At 38.2% G+C, this 23,057-nt stretch overlaps 2 protein-coding genes across 3 annotated transcripts in view; one reads left to right on the top strand and one right to left on the bottom strand.

Annotated features, from left to right (window-relative positions):
* The window catches only part of LOC124595660 (dihydrofolate reductase-like), a 35,770-nt gene extending 33,976 nt beyond the window's left edge, over positions 1-1,794 (bottom strand). The window contains exons 1-2 of one of the 2 annotated variants that reach the window (XM_047134504.1): positions 1,661-1,794; positions 733-1,270 (exon numbers count right to left, since the gene is read on the bottom strand). In XM_047134504.1, coding sequence (XP_046990460.1) covers positions 733-1,237 — 505 coding nt within the window. In that variant the 5' untranslated portion in view covers positions 1,238-1,270; positions 1,661-1,794. Of the gene's footprint in view, positions 1-602; positions 1,271-1,660 lie in introns of those variants that run through there. The other variant, XM_047134503.1, reaches the window with a different exon arrangement.
* Positions 1-23,057, top strand: part of LOC124595659 (zinc finger protein DZIP1) — a 282,685-nt gene that overhangs the window by 35,783 nt on the left and 223,845 nt on the right. Inside the window, exon 6 of the mRNA XM_047134501.1 lies at positions 2,828-2,929. Coding sequence (XP_046990457.1) covers positions 2,828-2,929 — 102 coding nt within the window. The remainder of the gene's footprint in view (positions 1-2,827; positions 2,930-23,057) is intronic.

Here is a 23,057-nt window from a genome sequence, read left to right as displayed (position 1 = left end):
GACAAGACTGTTTTAACCATTGTGTATAAAAATGTGCACTACATTTGATGTTACATTCCTAAATTAAAAGTGTATATTGATAAGAAATCGAGGATAGAATAAATGCTTGTGCAAGGCTAGATTACACTCCTCAAATATAGGAGGAAATGCTGACCAGTGAACAGATGTGTAGAAAGAACAATAAATTTCTAACATTTCAAAGTTGTGTGTGTGTGTGTGTGTGTGTTTGTTTTAGTTATGTCAGGAGGAGGACAATTTCTCAACATTCCTACATGTCTGTCTGTTGCTGAGTGCCTCTACTATTTGGCGAGTAGTAATCAGTTGTAAAGATGCAAAATACTCCAACCAGAATTAAAGACTGTGTTCTTGGTGTTTCTATTGTTGGTACTTATAACATCTTAAGCACTAACAGGTGGATACAACATATTATACTGGAAAACTATAATACAAACTTACACAATAATTATGATATAATACAAACTTATACAATAATTATGAAGTATATTCTGACAGAAAGTGTTATTTCTTTCAGTTTTTCTGTTTGATAATCAAAAATGCACATATAATGTGAGAAAGTAAATTTATTTGTGGTTTTTGGTTGATAGAGGCTGTGATTTTACTTTTCACGTTGTTATTTCTGTCACAATTTCTTTTTTGCTAGATGTTCTTGTATACGTCTTTCATAAACATAAATTTCAAACTGTGTTCCATCAAACTCATCAGTCTGCATACCTTGTGGGACATCTGGATCCTGAACCCTCACATATTCTTCCACTTTGAATTCTTCAGGGAAAAATGCATCACAATGATGTACTCGATTGATTCGTGTGAGATACAGACGATGAAAATAAGGTGACAGCAAGCAAAGTTTGTATATCTGAGCTCCACCCAATACCCACACTCTGTATGGTTGAGGCTGGAGGTTCTTGATGAAATTAATTGCATTGTCCAATGAACTGCACACTACTGTGTCAGATATATCAGAAGGAACAGTAGTCATGGACCTGCTAATAACTATGTTCATTGCACCAGGAAAGGGACGTGTAGCCACTTCTCCCATTGTTTCCCATGTTCTGTGCCCAACTATTATGACATTCCTTTGTCCTTGTGGTGGTTTTGTAATTTTGAGAAAATACTTGAACTCAGAAGTGAGCTTCCATGGAAGCATATTCTTTTGTCCAATACCCATATTTCTATCAGCAGCTGCTATAAGGTCTAACTTAACAGATTTCTCCATATTGATGCTGATGGTGACAAAACTTCTGTATGTCTGTGAAAAACATGTGACAAAATATTAATGTAATATCCTGTAGGCATAGGAAATGTGTAATATGTACTTAGTTTATTATACTTGTGAAAGTATTTCTGTCATTGTGTTCAGTCAAATTTTTATGACTCACAGCATCTCACTTAATATGTAACACTATATTTGAGAATTCACAGTTATTTAAATGTCATTGTTAACAAAAATACAAATTTCATTATTTATTCAGAGGCCTCACTTGTACTGATAAATTATTTCATTGTATTTATTAATAGAGTTGTATGATAAACAAGCCAAGTAGTTTAATTATTGTTAATAATCTTATAATTAATTTGTTTTCATTCCAAAATTAGTTATTTACTTTTGGCAAATATTATTTTTATACAGGATGCTTACCTGCTCTAATTTTCTCTCTTCTTAATCTGTAATTTTTTCCAGTTAATTTTCTGTTACTTTCTTCAGCTGGGAATAAATGTTTCTCAGTTGATATAAAGGCTTCCAAATCTTGTTGAGAATCTACACTTCCAGCCTGTTTGGGACTGCCATGTGAATCAGTTACATAACTGGTTTCTCACATTTACTATGTGGCAAAGTCCTGGTGTACTACTCATCTTAAAAACATTGAGTTCAGTTAGGCTGTTTAATACCTAATTCTAATGCCTTTGAAATTACTTTTGAAGTTATTTACCCAGGTTTGCTGTTTGAATAGATACTATTCTTAGAGGTATGTGAGCACAGTAAACATTATTTTAGGTGTGGAGTGTTCATTAATCCAGATTTGTAGCTTGCTATGAATTTTGTCATACAGAGGTTATGATTTCTTGTATTTACTTCTAACTTAATATACTGGAAGAAAAAATTTTTCTCAAGCTTGAGGAAATTTCCATTGCTTGTACAGTTAAGGAGACTCCTCTGACTGCTTCACAGCTTGGAGCAGTGGCCAACATCTGGTGAAAGTATCAGTGTATTGCCCTGCATAAAAACATTGATTTCCTCCAGATTGCCAACTTAAGTGTTTTCGGTAGTATTAGTAATGGTGTTTTTTGTTTGTTTGTATAGGTGTCTCTTGAGTATTAGTGTCATTTCTGTGAAATGTGTGTCAAATTATCTGTTTGCATGAACACTAGAATATAATTGTAGGAAGCTACAGTTGAAATGGAATAGATATGATAAGCTGTAATAAAAAATAACAAAAAATAATTATATTCTGTTTTATACTTTTAGATTCATTAAATCAGAACAGTATAACTTTAATTACATGAGCTGCTTTTTGACACCTCACAAATTGCCTTTCCTCTACCTCTCTTTTACTTTCCTGGACTAAATAATATTCATTATTTTGACATAACTTTATTTTATCTAGCAACTGTTTATTTTACAAAACACTTTGTTGCGGAGATGCGCAGTTTGATAATGATAGAAGCCCAACACAAAATAGGATATCAAAGTTACTGAAGTTTTTTTTTTCCCCAGACTGCTGCTGCAATAGATAGACATGTGTTGGTTAGATAGCAACCTTCTTGACTTGGAATTAGTCTCATGTAAAACTTTTGTTGTTCACAGAAAACAACTGCAGCATCTCCTATGGAAATTAAGGCACTTCATGAGGTAACACAGGAACAAGAGAAAAAAATTAAATATCTGGAAGATTTACTTAATGCACAGGTGTGTGCCTTTTTTTACTGCATTACAACTTCTTATCAAAGGTGTTATTACCTATATTTTTTCAGCTTGTTTTATTATTAGAGCGTATAAATTATACTTTTCTGTTTGAACACCATCCACTTAAAAAAGCTGCAATTAACCCTAACTTTACAAGGGACTTGTTTACCCATTTGCTCCTTGATTATTGTTAAGAAAAAAATATGTCATTTAAAGACTTAAAAATTTTGAACAAGCTGTCAGCAGTGTGTTTTTACTAGCAAATTAATTATTTTCTATAATTACTGCAACCTTGCCTGCTGATAAAGGTGTGCTATTTTCACCAACACTTCAAGACGTTAGATGTTTGCGTTATTCCATAAACCAATAATGGGGAGATCTGGGAACTGAATTTATTGTCAAGCTGTAATCCCATGATGTGAATACTTTGGATCTCTTTCCATGTGGTGCTTACATTGGTTGGAGATCTCTTGCAGGATCTAATTCTTTTTGAAATTTAATAAGCTGTCCTTTTTAAATCTGCATTTCACTTAATGTTTCTGAGGATACATTTGTTGTCTTCAGGTAAACCAAATTTGAAATTTTGCGGAGCAATTTTTGAAAGATCATTAATAGACACAATGGTTAGAGGTACCAAGATTGAAGCATGGGTGCACCACACACAATTACGTTTCAGTCAGATGACAACATAACATACTTATTGCTCTTTCATATTAATGCCCTTTTTTTGTTAGAAAAATCTTGAACCATTCTGCAAAATGTCTATCATGGCATGCTATTCTAATATAGTAAAAATGAATTATTTTTTGTAATTATGCAGTCAAACACCTTTGACAAGTCACAGAAAATACTGATAGCTTTTAATTTTTTATTTGATGAGTTGAAAAAATTCTCATTTCATGAAATAGTGTTCTCAATATAAGAACTCTTCAAAATCCAAAATATGAAATTGAAAGTACAGTACCTCTTTTCAGGTGCTTAAGAAACTACTTTGGCATAATCTTTTCTAAAATTTTTGAGATGCAGGCAAAAGTTTAGTGGTATATATCTTTCCTTTTACAGAAGCTTAACTGCTGTGTGACTTGGCTTATCAGGTAATGTTCTGCTTATATAAATGATTGGTTACATAAATAACTTAAGATCTTATTAAACTCACAGGCACACCCTTTAATTAATTTTGTTAATATTTATCAGAATAGCTACAGTAGTTAAGATCAAAAGATTTGAAGGCAGATTTTTCTTTTTCTCATGAAGTGTGTCATACTGATGGTGATAAAGTTATTGTAATGGTGAGTTGAGATTTTCTCAGCATTATTTATTGAAGTTGGCAACTTTGTGTTATTAGTACCAGAGATAAAGTATTTATTAAAATTAATTTTTCCACTACACATGTTGTCAGTGAGTGATTTATTCTTGAAGTGGTGTGCTGCTTCTCCATTTCGGTTTTACCTGTCTCCTCTTTCAATATACCACATGCTATTTTCTTTTGTAGCCTGGTGTGTCTATCATAATAAACTTGCTTGGCTATCTGCATCACGTTCCTCAGAATTATGCAGTACTAATGTCATATAAGTATGAAAGTTGTTAGTGGCTAACCCTCCCAGATAGGTTCTTTTTTGTCATTTAAAATATCTGTACTGTCCAGCTCATGACTTTAAACCCTTTCTTGATGTAGTAATTTTTTTTCTTACAAACTAACCTGTTCTTAAATACTGTGGTGTGGATTTGAGATCACTAAGTTTCTCCCACAGACAGCTTTTTGTGGCACACTCAGGGGACTGGTTTCATTTGATAGTTTTTTAGTCTTGCTGCTGGAGGGGTAGCTTAAAACTTTGTTTATAACCAGATTTTGTACAAAATTGGTATTACGGGGAACTACGTTTTATTCTGTGATTTTATACTGTACTTCTACTTCCAAAAGCATGTAAAAATAAGAACATTAATGTTGTTTGCTCAGTACTGGACTACAAACCTAGAGGTTGAAGGTTCAGTATCAATCAGTTCCAGGATTTTGTCTGTTATTATTTCTCTCTGTATGTGAAAAATCTGAAGTTGTATCATTATTTGCAGTCTAATAAACTGCAACTCCCTCTATAACTGTCTGGGTAAGACAGTTCATAGGTTGGAGGAAGGCAGATGGTGCCAGTGATCCTATGGAAGACATAAAGAAATTAAAAGAATCTAAAAACTTCTGCATAGTTCCCCCAGTTCAGAACACCGAACAATGGAAACATCTCGGAAAAATGGAATAACAAGAAAGACAGTATAATATGGTGAATGTAATACTTGGAGAATTATTTACATAGTGTTTGTTTAAGAAAATTGTATGTGATTGTAAAAAAGATTGTAATACCTTTAATTACTAATAGGAAAGGGAACACAAAAGATATAAGTCCTATAAACTTGTTGGCGTTGTATGAGAGATCTACATTTCTATTAAAATTCTCACTGACCACATATGTTTTGCTTTAGTTAGGGCAAGAAAGGACCTAGTGTATGAATGGATGTAGGATAGTGGGCTATCCTACACAGCAATTAATGTTAATAGAAATATTAGCTTCTCATAGCTGGGTTTCACAGTCAAGCAAAACTTTGTAAAATAACATCACATTTACCTTTGATGGTAAAATTCTTTATTTTAACAACCCACTATTGCAGTTTTGACAATTTGGCTATTATAAAATGGAACTAATTGTGCTTTAATACATGTCAAACCCTAAAAATAATGTAACATAATATGCTTGTCATCATCACATTTGTATGTTGTATCTCTAACTGTAAGACAGCATCTACATTAGAGGTGAGTAGGTACTGATAAAATTTGGTAACATGACTATGCTGTCAACTCTATTAATCAATTTTCTACAATATAATTGCAAAATAATTTAATTGGATAGATAAAAGGTCTGCTCACCAAATGGTGGCAGAAAACACACATAAAAGAGGGTTGTAATTAGGCAAGCTTTCGTAGCCAGTGGCTCCTTCGTCAGGCAGAAGGGTTGAAGGGGAAGGAAGAGGGGTAAAGGAAAGGGACTGCAGAGGTCTAAAAAGAGGGGTAGATTAGGGGAAAGTCACCCAGAACCGCAGTTCAGGGGAGACTTACCGCACGAACAAGAGGGAAAGAGTCTTGTAAGTGATTAAAGGGTGGTGAAACCACGAGTGGTTGACACATTATTGGGCATCCACACCTTGTCACATATCGTAGAGGTCGGGCATTTGCGAGCTCTGGAAGAAGGATAGGCAATGACTTGTGGCTGAGTATAATGATGGTGCAGGCACAGTGCTGATGCAGGCTCAAGTTCAACATTGGCTCCTAAGTGTTCCCATGTTGACCTTATGACACTGTCAGTGATGATTGTAGAGGATACAGAATTATCAAGATTGGACTGTGCATCAGTGGAAACATGTCTGGTCGGGTGAATACCATTACTTGTTACACCAGTTAACTGGTTTTGTGTGGTTAAGTCATCATCTAGGTAAATGCCTGCCATGCACATAGGCAAGTGGAAGCAGTATTAGAGTGTGTGGGAGATTGACGTGGGGTTCCATTGGACTTGTTGTGGTAATCAAAGGCACCATGACAACTGTGGATTGCATGGACATTATGGACCACCTGCATGCATTCATGAAGGATTCTTCCCCAACAGCAACAGCATCGTCCAGCAAGATAACTCCACATAAGCCAGAATTGTGCTAAAGTGGTTTGAGTGATGTGATAATAAACTCACATTGATTTCTTGGCCACCAACTTTCAATCATTTGAAACTGATTGGAAAACGTGGCATATATTGGGGATCAACTCTGCACCAACTGACCTTCAGTCCATAAATTACGTGACTTGTGTGACCTGTGTGTAGACATCTGATGCCCTTGGAAATCTACCAAGGGCTTGTCAAATCCATATTAGCTAGAATCACTGCTGTCTTGCATTCCAAAGTGGAATCAGTATGCTACTAAGCAAATGTTCATTATGTTTTAGCTGATCAGTGTACAAAGTGCGGCTATAAAATGATGGGATTGATGCTGTCACAGAAGTAGTATGCTTGCACCAAAAATGAACAACCAGTAGCTGTGAAGCATGAAGCTTTCTCAGTTGAATGCAGTAACTCTGGTTTCTGTAGACAAATCAGTGTGGCCATAGCTTTCATTTGTGTAAGAGCTGTTGTTTCCTTTTACCAGGAAAATGATAAGTGTAATAATAGATCAATGAATTGTCATGAAGTTTCATATGAAACTTTTAAAAACTGCTACTGAAAACTATATTTTACTAAAAGAAGTGCGTGGCAAAGACTGTTTATCACGCACACAAGTTTTTGACTGTCTCATGGGTTTCCAATACAGCTGAGAATACATTGAAAATGGCTTACACTCTGGATGCCCTTAAAATCAAAACATATGAAAAGTATAGAAAAGGTAACGTGGTTCGATCTGACCAATGATTGAGTATTAAGTCAAATGCTGAAACTGTAGGAATTGAGAAAGAATACATAAAGCATATTTTACATAACCAGTGTAACATGAGAAAATTGGATGTGAAACTGGTGCCAAAAATTCTCAAGGTTGAACAAAATGAACCTTGTGAAAATTATTGTACTGACACTTCGATTACCATCAGAAATGATCCTAATTCCTTGGAAAAATTGAAAACATGATTGATCTTGGTTTTTCATATATGATCCATGTTTTGAGTGCCAATTCATGCATTGGAAGTGCTCAACTTCACCAAGAGCGAAAAAAGTTTGAATGAGGCAATCCAAGATTCAAAGCAATGAAGATTTTTTTTATGGATTTGTGTATCTTCACTGGGTTCCTGAAGATCAAACTATTAACCAACATTACTGCCTTGAGGTCCGTGCTCAACTCTGAGAAAATAAGAAAAAAAGACTTGAATTGTGTAAGAATAAGTCTTGGGTTCTGCATCAAGACAACGCACTTGCGTGTACCGCATTAAACAGAATATCAGTCCATTGAAGCATTGAAAGAAACAGCGGCATGTGTCTTCCAGGAGCACACGGATAGAGACTTCCAATACTTTTTCTATCAATGGAAGATTTGCATGGAGTTCCGTATGGATAGAGGAGGAGAGTGTATTGAGGATGACAATAATTAAATATGTATAATTTAGAAGTAAAATATTTTACAGCAATAGTCCTGTGCGCGCGCGCGCGCGCGCGCTCACACACACACACACACACACACACACACACACACACACACACACACACATGTTTTTTATTCATTGTGATAAACTGTTGTACAAGGGGGAGATTGAGTCAGTAATTAAATTGTTGAAGACTAAAGACTCGTGGATATGACAGGGTATCTAGTAAGGTACTAAAGCACTGTGATAGCATGTTAGCCCAACACTCATCCCAAGATTTGCAATGATCCTAAGTGCAAATGTGACTGAACTAAGTTGTTTTAGGAGTTCCAGAATGCACTTTTTCCAGTTTAAATTATCATCAATATGGACACACAAGAATTTTTTAAAGCTTTTACCATTTTATTATTTCCTCACTCTGTGTTATACTTATCATTGGTGTAGTATCTCTTTATGTGCAGAATTGAATATGTTCTTTCATTTTAAAATTGAGGGGGATACCATTTGCAGAATGCCACTCAATGATACTTTTAAGAACTTTGTTTACCATTTCTTCCATTTCTGTATGTATGCTTGGATTGATTACAATGCCATCTCATCTGCAAAAATAACTAATTTTGATTGTTGTATGTTAGATGGAAGATTATTTGGGGAACCCCATATGTGATTTCTCACAAGTGACAATAATGTCTTCATTGGTTGAGTTACTAAGAACAACTTTCTGCATTCTTTTTGTTAGATATGATGTTATTCATTGGTTGGCTATACAATCAGTCCAATAAAACTTCAGTTTATGTGGGAGAATGCTGTTATTCACACAGTTATCTGCCTTAGGTAAATCACAGAAAGTATGAACCAGCACTATTTCATAATTTAAAGCTTGTAAAAATTGGTGAGTTAACGTGTAAATGACATTTTCAGTGGAGTAAATCTTCTGAAATCCAAATTGTGATTTGCTGAGAATATTATTGTTGCTCAGGTGAGCTACTATTATAGAATGCTTAACTCTCTCAAAAACGTTCGAAAATGATGTCAGCAGTGTAACAGATCAAAGTCATAAATTGGAAACACTGACAAAATCAGATGAGTTTTTATTTTGAGAGGATATATATATTCTTAATTTCAGCAGGAGAAGTTGGTGATCATCATCATCATCATCATCATCATCAGCAGCAGCAGCAGCAGCAGCCAATTCGATCATTAAATAATGTGGCCTCTTCGAGTCGTGGATTCAGGTAGGCTTTCAGCAGTCTTCTCCAAGTGGGACGGTCTTGGGCAGTTCTCTGCCAGGTGTTGCCAGCGATCTTCTTGATGTCTTTGTCCCATCTGTCTGGTGGTCTTCCTCTAGGCCTCCGGTGCTCTCTCGGACTCCACTCCAGTACTAGCTTCGTCCATCTGTTGTCTTTTCTTCTTGCGACGTGCCCAGCCCACTGCCATTTCAAGGAACCTACTGTCTCTAAGATGTCATTAACCTTCGTCACAGACCGGATGTCATCTGCCCTTTTCCTGTCCTTTCTTGTATAGCCCAGCATTGATCTCTCCATGGTTCTCTGTGCTGTCCTAAGTTTCCCTTCTCACCTTCGAGTTATGTTGTGTGACATTAATGTTAAATTTTCCAAAGTAATAGCCCCACAGTCGGATCTCAGTGGTGCTGAGAAGAAGATACAGACTCTTCAAGTCTGTACATATAACTATCGCTCTCTAATAGGCAACGACAGACTAGAAGAGATTGACAAAGAGCTTACAAAAATCAACTGGAGTATTGTCGGTTTAAGCGAAGTACGCCGAAAAGGGGAAGACTGTCTCAGTTTGCAGTCTGGCAACTTGTTTTACTTTTGTGGCGACCCAGAAGGAAAACTCAATGGAGTTGGGTTCTTAATCAACAAGAATATTGCTGATAGAGTATCTGTCTTAGAAGGAACTTCCAGCAGGACAGCTCGAATGGTCCTGAAGGTGTCGAATAGGTACAAAATACAGATTGTTCAGGTGTATGCTCCCACCTCAAGTCACCATGACGAAGAAATTGAATCCTTTTATGAAAGTCTGGATAGCACCTGTAAAAAAGGTAGCGATTGTCACTTCCAGATGGTCATTGGCGATTTCAATGCAAAAGTTGGCACCAAGAAACAAGGCGACACAGTGGTGGGCAACTATGGGATTGGCGACTGAAATGATAGAGGTGAGAGATTAGTCCAGTACGCTGAGTACACCAGTGTGTCCATCATGAACACGTTCTTTAAGAAGCACCCTGACCGAAAATGGACTTGGAGGAGCCCAAATTTCATGAGATAGACTTTATTCTGTCAAACATTCCACAGATTGTAAAAGACGTATCAGTGCTAAATCAGTTCAACACTGGCAGTGATCACTGTCTTGTGAGAGCAAGGGTCGAACTCAATGTAAGAAATGAAAGGAATAAACTTATGAAAGGGGAAGAGAAGGGTAATCAACCTCAAAAATCTGGAAGAACGTTCCTCGAAATTCCAAGAAGTCCTCCAAAGCAAGTTCCACATAACTAAAGATGGTGATTTGGTGGAAATGATTGTTTCAAGTGCACAAGAAGTCGGTGGCCTATGCCAAAAAAATAAACAACCAAAGAAATTCAGTGCCAAAACTGAAACCCTTTTACAACAGAGGAGAGAAATGAAAATCCAAACCGATCGTGACATGGTATCGTATTCTGAACTATGTAAGGCAGTGAGAAGAGAAATGAAAACTGACATACAGAAATTCACTGAAGACACCTTACGAGCAAGCTTGGAGAACAACACAAGTTTAAAGTCAGCCAAATGCAAACTTACAATCGGTAATAAGCAGATCATCGCACTCGATGGAAATGACAGTCGAATCACTGAAAAGGAGGAGGTTTTGAAGTTCATCAGAGACTTTTATAGCAATTTGTATAGCAATCCAAGGGAAAATTTGAGTGTATCTAAATTAAATGATGTACCTAGTGTTACAGATATACTCCCATCGGAAGTCAAGTGTGCTCTAGATACCATGAAGAAGGGAACAGTGCCGGGTGATGATGAGCTCAGTGTTGACATCTTCAAACTGGCAGGAGAGGTAACAATAAATCACTTGGCAAAAGTATTTACTTCCTGCCTGCACTATGCTTCAATCCCATTATCGTGGAACAAGGCTAAGATTATATTGATACACAAGAAAGGAAGTATTCACAATATTAAAAACTACCGTCCTGTCAGCTTGCTCTCAATTTTGTACAAAATTTTCACAAAGATCTTGTTAAACCGAATTAGTTCCACCCTAGACTCAGCCCAACCTATAGAACAAGCAGGATTCCGAAGCAATTTTAGCGCTATTGACCACATTCTGACCATTAGTGAAGTGATAAGCAGAGCAAATGAATACCAACTGCCTCTCTGCATTGCCTTTGTTGACTTTGAAAAGGCATTTGACTCCGTTAGCCATACAAGAAGTTGGTGATACAGTCATGTAATTGAATTTTATGAGATTTGTTTCTTCAACTTATTGCTGGGATTTTTCTCAAGAACTGTTCATCCTTATCCTCTCTGTTATATTTGAGAAATGATTATTAAATATGTTTGCTACCTGTGACTCATCGTTTGTAGCCCTTCAATTCAGTTCAGTAGTGATGTTGTCTTGCTCTGTGGCTAGTTATCGTGTATCTTGATTCACTACATTCCATATAGTCTTTTAAGTCTGTTGTCTTGATTACTGATTTCTGACATTACTGCTTGTTTCTTGCTTTTTTTGATAAGTTTTCTTAGCAATTTGGAGAAGTTTTTGTAGCATGCAGCTACTCCAGGATCTCTACTTGTTCTTGAGAACAGATACATTTCCCCTTTTCTTTCACAATACTTTAATCCCTTCTAGTGATCAATAGTTTTTTGCATGGCTGTTTTTGATGTCTTTTCTGATTAGCTTACACAGAAAGCTATTTTCAGATAATTATATAAATTTATCATGGGATCTCTTTCAAATTCTGATGGTGGCAGGGGTAAAATACAGGGAGCGTAAGGCTATTTACAATTTGTGCAGAAACCAGATGGCAGTTGCAAGAGTCTAGTGCATGAAAGGGAAGCAGTGGTTGGGAAGGGAGTGAGACGGGGTTGTAGCGTATCCCCAATGTTATTCAATCTGTATATTGAGCAAGCAGTAAAGGAAACAGAAGAAAAATTTGGAGTAGGAATTAAAATCCATGGAGAAGAAATAAAAACTTTGAGGTTCGCCGATGGCATTGTAATTCTGTCAGAGACAGTAAAGGACCTGGGAGAGCAGTTGAATGGCATTGATGGTGTCTTGAAAGGAGGATATAAGATGAACATTAACAAAAGCAAAATGAGGAGAATGGAATGCAGTCAAATTAAATCAAGTGATGCTGAGGGCATTAGATTAGGAAATGAGACATTTAAAGTGGTAAATGAGTTTTGCTATTTGGGAAGCAAAAAAACTGATGATGGTTGAAGTAGAGAAGATATAAAATGTAGACTGGCAATGGCAAGGAAAGTGCTTCTGAAGAACAGAAATTTGTTGACATTGAGTATAGATGCAAGTGTCAGGAAGTCTTTTCTGAAATTATTTGTGTGGAGTGTAGCCATGCGTGGAAGTGAAACATGGACGATAAATAGTTTGGACAAGAAGAGAATAGAAGCTTTCGAAATGTGGTGCTACAGAGGATTGCTGAAGATTAGATGGGTAGATCACATAACTAATGAGGAGGTATTGAATAGAATTAGGGAGAAGAGAAATTTGTGGCACAACTTGATTAGAAGAAGGGATCAGTAGGTAAGACATGTTCTGAGGCATCAAGGGATCACCAATTTAGTATTGGAGGACAGCATAGAGGGTAAAAATCGTAGAGAGAGACAAAGAGATGAAAACACTAAGCAGATTCAGAAGGATGTAGGTTGCAGTAGTTACTTGGAGATGGAGAAGCTTGCACAGTATAGAGTAGTATGGAGAGTTGCATCAAACCAGTCTCTGCACCACAATAACAACACGAGATAGATTAAATTTTATGTTAGCATTTGGTTCATTATAAATTTCATCCCAGGTCATCTCATGTAAACTGCTCTCAAAATCATTTGTCCTGGAGTCATCAATTATTCTGACTGATTTCCACTGAGGAGTATCCATAATGTAAGACCCTATCTTATCTGTCCTAATTAATTGTGTATCATGGTTAGAGAGAGCATTTGTCACTGGGTAGACATATGTTTTCTTACTTTGTGTATCACCAAAGAAAACATTATCTATTAGGGTCCAACTATCTTTATCCACCCATATTGGAAAGTTAATTACTGAGATTAAATTGTAGGATCCAAATAAGGTTCCCAGATCATTTTTCCTATCAGAGTCCTTTAGATAATCTATATTGAAGGCACCACAGACCCTTAAATGCTTGCTGGTGTTTGACAGATAGCATAGTAAAACAACAAAAACAATCAATTTTTGACTAAATAAATTAATTGGATAGATAAAAAATCTACTCACCAAGTGGTGGCGGAACACACATAAAATAAGGTTAAAATGAGCCTAATTATAACCTCCTTTTGTATGTGTGATCTGCCGCCACTTGGTGAGTAGTCTTTTTGTCTATCCAATTAATTTAGATTGCATAATAAAGAATCCAGACTCATCATAGACAGTTCAAAATTTCCTAGTGGGGATCTGTATACAGTTACTATTGCAAGTGAGCTAGTTTTCAGTATTAATTCACAAGTGCACACTTCTGTGTGCTCATCACTAATCACTACAAATCTACTTGTCTCAATGTTTTTGAACTTGTGTTGTGTCTGATTGATTCCTCCTTTTCCCATATTAGATAAAACTAGTTTAAGATAAGACAGTAAATGTAATGAGAAGGGATATGACATGGTGTCTGACTGGGCTACAGTTAAGTTGTCAGTGTCTCGGGGGTCAATGCTGGGAAACAGAAAATACGTATTTTACATGTTATTAACTTTTCTGGTGTTATTTTCAAGTACTGACTCGTTACATGGTCATGGAATTTTGCTCCTCAGTTTAGTCCTGCAGAACTAAATGTGTAAAGTTAAATAGAAAAAAAAAATATGCAGGACTTGTGAGAGGAAGGGGGGGGGGGGGATTAAATTATCCTAGAACATAGAGTACAGACTGTTTACTCATTACAGACTTCCCACTCACCCCAAAGAATGACTACCTAAACTGCATATTTAGCACTGCTGAATGCAGTGGGCCTTAACAACCAGTACATAGCATGGGTTCATTTTGTTGTGAGCTTGATGAAAGTAAATTATGCTGCTTCTGGGGCAAGTCAGTAATTTTGGTACTATATCACAGTTCACAGTCACGACAGGTGTTAACATTGCTAAAATGGAGTCCCCAGTCTTTCGTTTGTTGCTTTGTAGTATAGCCATTATCAAGCTGTAGTTTCAGTAGCCAGTGTGAAGTAAAGCTTGGCTACAATATAATATCCAGCAGTGAACTGAAGATCAGAATGACAGGATCATTGTGTTTCTGTCAGAGAAATAAGGAGGGAGACAAGGGGGGAGGATGTTAGCAACAGTTACACCCCAGTATTCTTACAACTGAAGCACAGTCACACGTCTTTGCACTGCAAAGCCCAAAAATTAAATATTGCCTGACGCTTTTGTTTAACTAAACTTCCTGCAAACTGTAATTTCGAAAACATTTATTCACTATCTGATGTGTATGAATCAATGTTTTTCCTGAATAAACCACTGGCCCCCATGATTCTGAATATTTTTTCATGAAATTCTGATGTAATCTGGCCATTTTTAAAATTATGTCATCTCATTTGCACATAATCAGTCATTTATTCCAGCACTTGTAAAACCATATCCCACTGACAGGAAATTTTTTCACGCAACTTTCTTGGAAGTCTTGAAGACAAATTCTGTGTGACAAAACTTGTTAATTTTTCGTATAGTTCATATTTATTTGTACTGTCCATAGTACTGTAGCTACTTTCATCCAGAAACACATGTATCCGCATCATTAATGAGATGTTTTCTTTTTGCCTCTTCTTCTTTGGGGTACACACTTGAATCCTGCTCCTTCCAGCATTGTGTTCCTCTTCCAACAATCTGCGCACCATCAACTTACTTAACATTAACATGTTGCTTATAAGTTTGTGATGGAACTGATTTGTGGCCATTTTTGAAATGTTTTGTATTTTATGATACCCACAAACAAGCTGAATACTTGGTAAGTACAAATACCTGGAGTACCCGATACAGTAAAACAGCTGGATCACACAGTACAGAGAAATTTTCCTGAAATAATGTAAATTTTAGCTGTTGAAGAAACAAATAGTGAAATATTATTTTATAACAAAATTGTTGACAAACTACCTATTTGCATCTGTCTCGAGTTCTTTGGCCGACATTCATCTGATGATTTTGCTGACGTTTCGCCAGCACGAGTGGCTGGCATTGTCAAAGCTTCACCCTCCATTGCTGGTGATGAACTGGAGCCGAGCTCGTGGACGCAGACTATATTTACCTGGCACGCCAATGTCAGAGGGCTTCTCCGCGGTCATTTCCAGTGTGGTTCTCCTCTTGCTACCTGCGATGGTTGTTCGCTGCAGTACGGGAAGCCAGGATCCGTTTACCTTAAAGCTTTCTTCTTTCTTGGTGAAGCTATTCCCGTGTTTGTGTATTTCTACAGCTTCTCTGAACAAGCAGGTGTGATAGTGTTTCTGTACAGCCAGAACTTCTGTGTTGGCGAATTTTATTACGTGGTCAGTCTCATTCAGTGCGTGCTCTGCCACGGCCGATTTCTCCACCTGCCCCAGCCTGCAATGTGGCTTATGTTCTTTGATCCTGGTGTTGATTGATCGTCCAGTCATTCCGACAAATTTTTCCGCTTGTGCGTGGTATACGGTATATTCCCGACATTGCAAGTGGGTCCCTTTCCTCCTTTGCCGATCTAAGACACTCTTTGATCTTTCTTGTCGGTTTGAAAATTGTCTTTACGCCACGTTTGCTCAATATACGGCCGATTCTGTACGTCACTCTGGGAATGTATGGCAGAAAGGCCATACCCGACATTTCTTTTTCTGATTCGGTACTTCTCTGAGTGTTTGGCTCTGTTACACTTCTAATAGAATTTGTGGAGTACCCATTGCTCCTCAGAACACTTCCCAGGTGTTGAATTTCGCATCTGAGGTGTTGCGGCTCACATATTCGTCCTGCTTGCGTTACGAGCGTATTAATCATGCCTCTTTTCTGGCTTGGGTGGTGGTTTGGTAATTTGTGCAGGTATCGGTCCGTGTGTATCAGTTTTCTACACACGCTGTGTCCCAGGTTTTTGCCATCCCTTGTGACCAGCACATCTAGAAATGGCAGTTTTTTGTCCTTTTCTACTTCCATGGTAAATTTTATATTTGTATGGACGCTGTTCAAGTGTCTTAGGAAGTCAGCGAGCTGTTCTTCACCATGGCTCCACACAACGAAAGTATCATCGACGTATCTATACCACACCTTAGGTTTGCAAGTCGCCAAGTCCAGTGCCTGTGCTTCGAATTGTTCCATGAAGAAGTTGGCCACCACTGGACTAAGAGGACTACCCATGGTGACGCCTTTGAGCTGTTCGTAGAAATCGCCATTCCACGTGAAATAGCTAGTGGTGTGACATGCATGGAAGAGCTTTGTGATGTCTTGCGGGAAAATGGAACTAATGTGCTTCAGAGCGTCACTGAGTGGCACTTTCATAAACAAAGAAACAATATCCGAGCTGACCAGGATGTCGTTTGGTGCAAGTTTTAGTTTCTTCAGCTTCTCAATGAAATGTCCTGAGTTCTTTGTGTATGAGTTGATCTTCCACATGTGTGGTTGGAGTACAGAGGCCAAGTGTTTTGCCAGTTTATACTTCAGCGTGCTAGGAGCGCTAACAATCGGTAGTATTGGAACACAGTTCTTATGGATCTTAGGTAATCCATACAGCTGAGGTGTTACGGCTTCTGTGTTGCGCAGGTTTCTCTGTATGTCTGCCGGCAGAGAAGACACCTTGATTAACTGATTCGTATTCCATACGATATGCTGCGCCAGATCTGCGCTTAGTTTTCCGTATGCCGTCGGATCTAATAGGTCTAGGATCTTCTGCGCATAATCTTCGGTCTTCATTACGACAGTCACATTCCCCTCATCGGCAGGCAGTACTAATATACTCATGTCAGCGTTAAGATTCTTAAAAGCTTGTACCTCTTCTTTCTTCAGATTGCAAGTTGGTGGCTTAGATCAGTGCTGTATCCTGGCTGTTTGTTGGTACTTCCTGTGCACTATCACAAGGAAGTTTCTGTCCTTCAAAAAGGAGGGAATTTCGATATCATCCTGTGAACTATACCTATTGAGGACATCATTGCTAACACTGAAGCAGTGATTCGGACCCTTCCTTATGAAAGGGCTGAGGAAATACACACTGAAACATCCAGGATACTGCGCTGTGCTAAACCACCAGCTTGTAATCTGAAGAAAGAAGAGGTACAAGCTATTAAGAATCTTAACATTGACAAGAGTATATTGGTACTGCCTGCCAATGAGGGGAATGCGACCGTCGTAATTATGTGTCTGTGACCCAGGACTACCTGGAGATCCGGGGAAAACCCGGGAATTTTTTCATCTGGGAAAAAACTGGGATAAACCAGTAAATTTTTTGGAATTTCAGGAATTTTTTTTGTTTTGGCTTTCAGTTAAATTTTTGTAATTTTGACTGGTAAGAAACAGTACTCTAACAAAAGATATTATGTATCCCACTTCTGCAGAATAATACTTCAGCAATGAAACATGAATGAGAAAAAAAAAAAATCCTATGTTGCAAAGGAAATGCGCCATATAAAACAACAAAACACGGTGCTCATACAAGCGTCTGCCAACAGCAAAAGGTGTTAAAGGCCTTAGGAAGACTGTGCAATGCTTCGTAACAACAAATTGCCTCCGTCTCCAATGAACATGATGTCACAATTGTTTACTTTAGATTCATTTGAGCAGTTGTGGGTGGTCTCATGCGCATGCGCTGTTGAGTCGCGCATGTGTAGTACTTTCTCCCCGCTTCTGGCTGCAGAAGTGTGGCTGTTAGCTGTATAAGCAGCAGCAGCAACAAGCAGCAAGATGTTACCTGGCAAAATTTTACTGGCGCGTGCAAGTTGCCACATTCACTGGGGGCAAACCGGGGAATCTACCCCGGGCAGCAATTTCAGGGAATGGGAGGGGGCCGCCAAATTCATAGAGGAAAAAACCCTTGTTTCACAAAGCGCCTATATCCAGCGCACATTGGTCTGTTGATTAGTCATATGATTTTGAAACGCATCCCTGTTGGTTTTTAAACATTTTTGAGCATATTCTAAGTTTATTTCTGAGTGAATCACAAGACGAATTTTGAATGTGTGTATACTGTACGTCATGTATCTGCCAGGGGTATCCCCTTTGCATCTAGAAATAAACTTTCCTGCAGACAGAAGGGGACGGGGAGATACGAACTGAGCAAAATAAACCCGAACGGGTGAATGGCTATCGCTGTTTGTTTATGTGGTTGACTGGGTTTGCAAATGATCAGCGTTGTTATAATTACCAGCAGAATCCATAGATTCAGATTGCCAGAGTGGAAGTAAACGACACAGGATTGATAGGTAAGAAAGATTTCGTATTTTCTTCTTGGTGTATCCAAGAAAATGAAATTTTGATAGAAAATTTTAGGCCAGACCGCTACACTAGTAAGAACCAGTTCTACCGTCCCCGGTAGCAGCTGCCCGAGTTCTATTCTGGGAGTAGCGCAGAAAACGCATTGTATGATTAAGTAATAACGCCTAACCGGAGAATAAACGCGGGATAACTGAACCGTTGATTGTGGCAGGGTTAGTGAAGTTAACTGGAGAATAAGTTACGTAATTAGTGATGACAAGATTGTTTGTTAGAATGAGGAAGGAGAAGAAACAGGGACATCACACAAATTAGGGAAGAATAAGACGATTCCAAATTTATATAAAAATTTCATAGTAATACTTTTCGATCTCATGCTTGAGAAGCTGGAGCGTATGAATGAAGTATGAAACTATTTCCGAACATAAAACCTTTTGCTTGTAGTAGGCCTGATAAGCATTTGATATTGGTACTTCATGAATTATATTTTCTCGTGTTATAAAAATGACCATTTGTGCCAAAACAGTCTCGTTTATTTGGTGTTTGTTACAATAGCTGCAATATTAGACAGGCCTATTTTGTTTTACATAGCAGACAGTGACAAAAACATGTAATCAGATTGAGAAACCACACAAGTCTTGGGTACTGTCTGCATTAACAGCTTTTTCAGTGAAACTTCCGGGCAGATTAAAATTGTGTGACGAACCGAAACTCGAACCGGGGACCTTTGCCTTTCGGGGCAAGTGCTCTACCAACTGAGCTACCCAAGCACGACTCATTCTGGCAACATCCCCTAAGCTGTGGCTAAGCCATGTCTCCGCAATATCCTTTCTTCCAGGAGTGCTAGTTCTGCAAGGTATGCAGGAGAGCTTCTGCGAAGTTTGGAAGGTAGGAGACGAGGTACTGGTGGAATTAAAGCTGTGAGGTGGGGCGTGAGTCGTGCTTGGGTAGCTTAGTTGGTAGAGCACTTGCCCGCAAAAGGCAAAGGTGCTGAGTTCGAGTCTCAGTCCGGCACACAGTTTTAATCTGCCAGGATGTTTCATATCAGCTCAGACTCCACTACAGAGTGAAAATTTCATTCTGGAAACATCCCCTAGGCTGTGGCTAAGCCATGTCTCCGCAATATCCTTTCTTCCAGGAGTGCTCATTCTGCAAAGTATGCAGGAGAGCTTCTGCAAAGTTTGGAAGGTAGGAGATGAAGTACTGGTGGAATTAAAACCGTGAGGATAGAGCGGAGTCATGCTTGGGTAGCTCAGTTGGTAGAGCACTTGCCCGCGAAAGGCAAAGGTCCTGAGTTCGAATCTCAGTCCAGCACACAGTTTTAATCTGCCAGGAAGTTTCATGTCAGCGCACACTCCGCTGAAGAGTGAAAATTTGATTCTAGCTGTTTCAGTATTAGACGAAGACATTTCTTTTTTTGTGTAGCAAAACATTTGATGATCTTTGATGAGGTAATAGATTCTTTCCCAGAAAGGAAAGCACATCATGTAAAGCTGGAACGGAGAGAAAAAATGCTAGGACTTAAGGATTGAAGGAATGTGTACTGTCTTGCTTGTCTCTTCTGCTGGTTTCATGTATCCTATATTTAAGTTTATGTCACACAAAAAAGCAGGTTATTAGCTGTAGGCAGTAAATAATGCAAATTTTCTGAAGAGTTCTTGTTCTCTTGTTCTCCTGGTTACAAATTGTCCCATCCAATATTGATTGCGAGTGTTTTTTTTTTTTTTTTTTTTTTTTTTTTTTTTTTTTTTTTTTTTTTTTTTTTTTTTTCCCCCCCTGATGCACAGAGCAGTCTGAGTTATAGTGGGAAAGTGGATAATCTCCATGTGACTAGCGTTCACGTTTAGTGATTTTGCTGTTTCCACTTCGTTTATTGCTCTCACGTCGAGTGAAAACAAAATGGATTTCTGTGGCTGGGAGCTATCAAGTGAATTAACATGCATTGACGTGAGTACGGAAGGCTAAAATATGTTATTAGTTTCAGATTTTATTTTATTTCCACCTTTCTGACAGTCAAGCATTAATCACCTTGCACAACAATGAAGTTCTTTTTGTCAATTTGCTAAAGAAATTTGGCTTTTGTTAATCTTTTCCGCTGAGGCAGTCAATTTATTTGAAACGAAGTGTTTAATTCCACACTATTGGCTAGTTTCAACTGTTCGACGCATTTCAAAAGTGCATGTTTTTCATCTTCTAGCACGTATGACATTATGGCATTATTAAGAACCAAACACGAGATAATACAGTACTGGTACTCCAATAAAATTTACATCCAAATCTGGACTTATGAATGTGTACTTAGTATGGGCCACGAAATTTCGATGCTCTTGGAGTATCCTCTGATGTCTTGTTTCTTTTATGACACTGTAAGATCTTCTAATGTCTTACACCTACAAACATACGCGCTTCCAGCATCCTAGTAGCTGCGCAAGTGCGGTGACGCCTGTTATCCAACTACTGAAACGAGCCTATTTCTAACAGGTCACGGGATAATATTGGGAATGGTTGTTTGAAAAGCGTTACTTTCAAAGTAAATTTCCTTTTATGTAAGATGAACTATGTTTGAGAATGTAGGATGAATTTCTTAAATCACAGAGCGTTTGGCACTCATTTAAAAATCAAGTCTTTGAGTATGAACATTTAGAAAACTTTCAAGCCCAGAAGATCAGACATTTATGTCTTTATTAAAAATTTTACTGTCACATTTGTGGGACGTATCTTAAAGTGTAACACACGCAAAAAAGATCAACATTACAGGTGAAAGCTTTGCTTCTCTTGCAGCTTATTAATCTTAGAGACCAATATTATATGTGAATGCTCTGCTTTTCCTGTAGTAACAGTAGGTACATTAATTTAAACCATTAACGTTTCCTATTTGTGTGTACGCGCTACTTAACAGTGACATTGCTATTGGCTGACTACATCACGTGTCCTATGCTCGAATATCCGCTGGTGAGATCACGTGACATGAACTATGACTGGGTACAAAAGCGCATTTGCAATCTTGATTTCAATGCTTCGGAAAGTGACATGTGGCGTTTGGTGGAATTTAAATTTACACTTTCATAATACGAAAGTATGCAGCGTACATGTTTCCTAAACGGTTTTTTTTTTCTGAGTTTTGTTTTCTAAAGGGTCGAGAAGTACTATGCTGGTGTATAAAACCATAACCATTCAAAGGATTGATAAGTTTTACAGTTCCGAGGAAAAGTACACTGTCACTTAAAAAGTGTATTTTCACCCGGGAGAAAGTGTAATTTTAAACAGGAAATCCGGGGAAAATCCGGGAATTTTTTTTCTTGTCCTCATATACACCCTGAATGAAGACCGAAGATTGTGAGCAAAAGATCTGATACCTATTAGATCCAATGACATACCAAAAACTAAGCATAGATCCAATGCTGTGTATCACACAGAATACAAATCAGTTAATCAAGGGGTCTTTTCTGCCGGCGGACATACAGAGAAACCTGCACAACACAGAAGCCCTACCACCTCAGCTGTGTGGATTACCTAAGGTCCATAAGAACTATGTTCCACTACTACCGATTGTTAGCGCTCCTGGCACACTGAAGTATAAACTGGCAAAACACATGGCCTCTGTGCTCCAACCGCATGTGGGGAAGACTGACACATACATAAAGGACTCAGGACATTTCATTGAGAAGCTGAAGAAACTAAAACTTGCATCAAACAACATCCTGGGCAGCTCGGATATTGTTTCTTTGTTTATGAAAGTGCCACTCAGTGATGCTCTGGAGCACATTGGTTCCATTTTCCCGCAAGACATCATAAAGCTCTTCCATGCATGTCACACCACAAGCTATTTCACATGGAATGGCAATTTCTGTGAACAGCTGGAAGGCGTTGGTATGGGTAATCCTCTTAGTCCAGTGGTGGCCAACTTCTTCATGGAACATTTCGAAGCACAGGCACTGGATTCAGCTACTTGTAAACCTAAGGTGTGGTACACATACGTCGATGATACTTTGTTGTGTGGAGCCATGGTGAAGAACAGCTCAGTGACTTCCTAAGACACTTGAACATGCCAACCACTTGAACAGCCTCCATGCCAACATAAATATTTCCATAGAAGTAGAAAAGGACAAAAAACTACTGTTTCTAGATGTGCTGGTCACAAGGGATGGCGAAAACTTGGGACGTAATATGTACTGAAAACTGACACACACGGACTAATACCTGCACAAACTATCAAAGCACCACCCAAGCCAGAAAAGAGCCATGATTCATACGCTCATAACGTGATCAGGGTGAATATGGGAGCTGCAGCACCTGAAATGCAACACCAGGAAGGTGTTTTGAGGAGCAGTGGGTACTCTACAAATTATATTAGAAGTGTAACGGAGCCAAACACTCGACGAAGTAAGAAATTGGAAAAAGAAAT

The sequence above is a fragment of the Schistocerca americana genome, chromosome 2, assembly GCF_021461395.2.
Source record: "Schistocerca americana isolate TAMUIC-IGC-003095 chromosome 2, iqSchAmer2.1, whole genome shotgun sequence".
NCBI classification, from domain to species: Eukaryota; Metazoa; Arthropoda; class Insecta; order Orthoptera; family Acrididae; genus Schistocerca; species Schistocerca americana.
The sequence above is the reverse complement of the archived record's forward strand: the minus strand, read 5'-3'. Positions and strand labels throughout refer to the sequence as shown.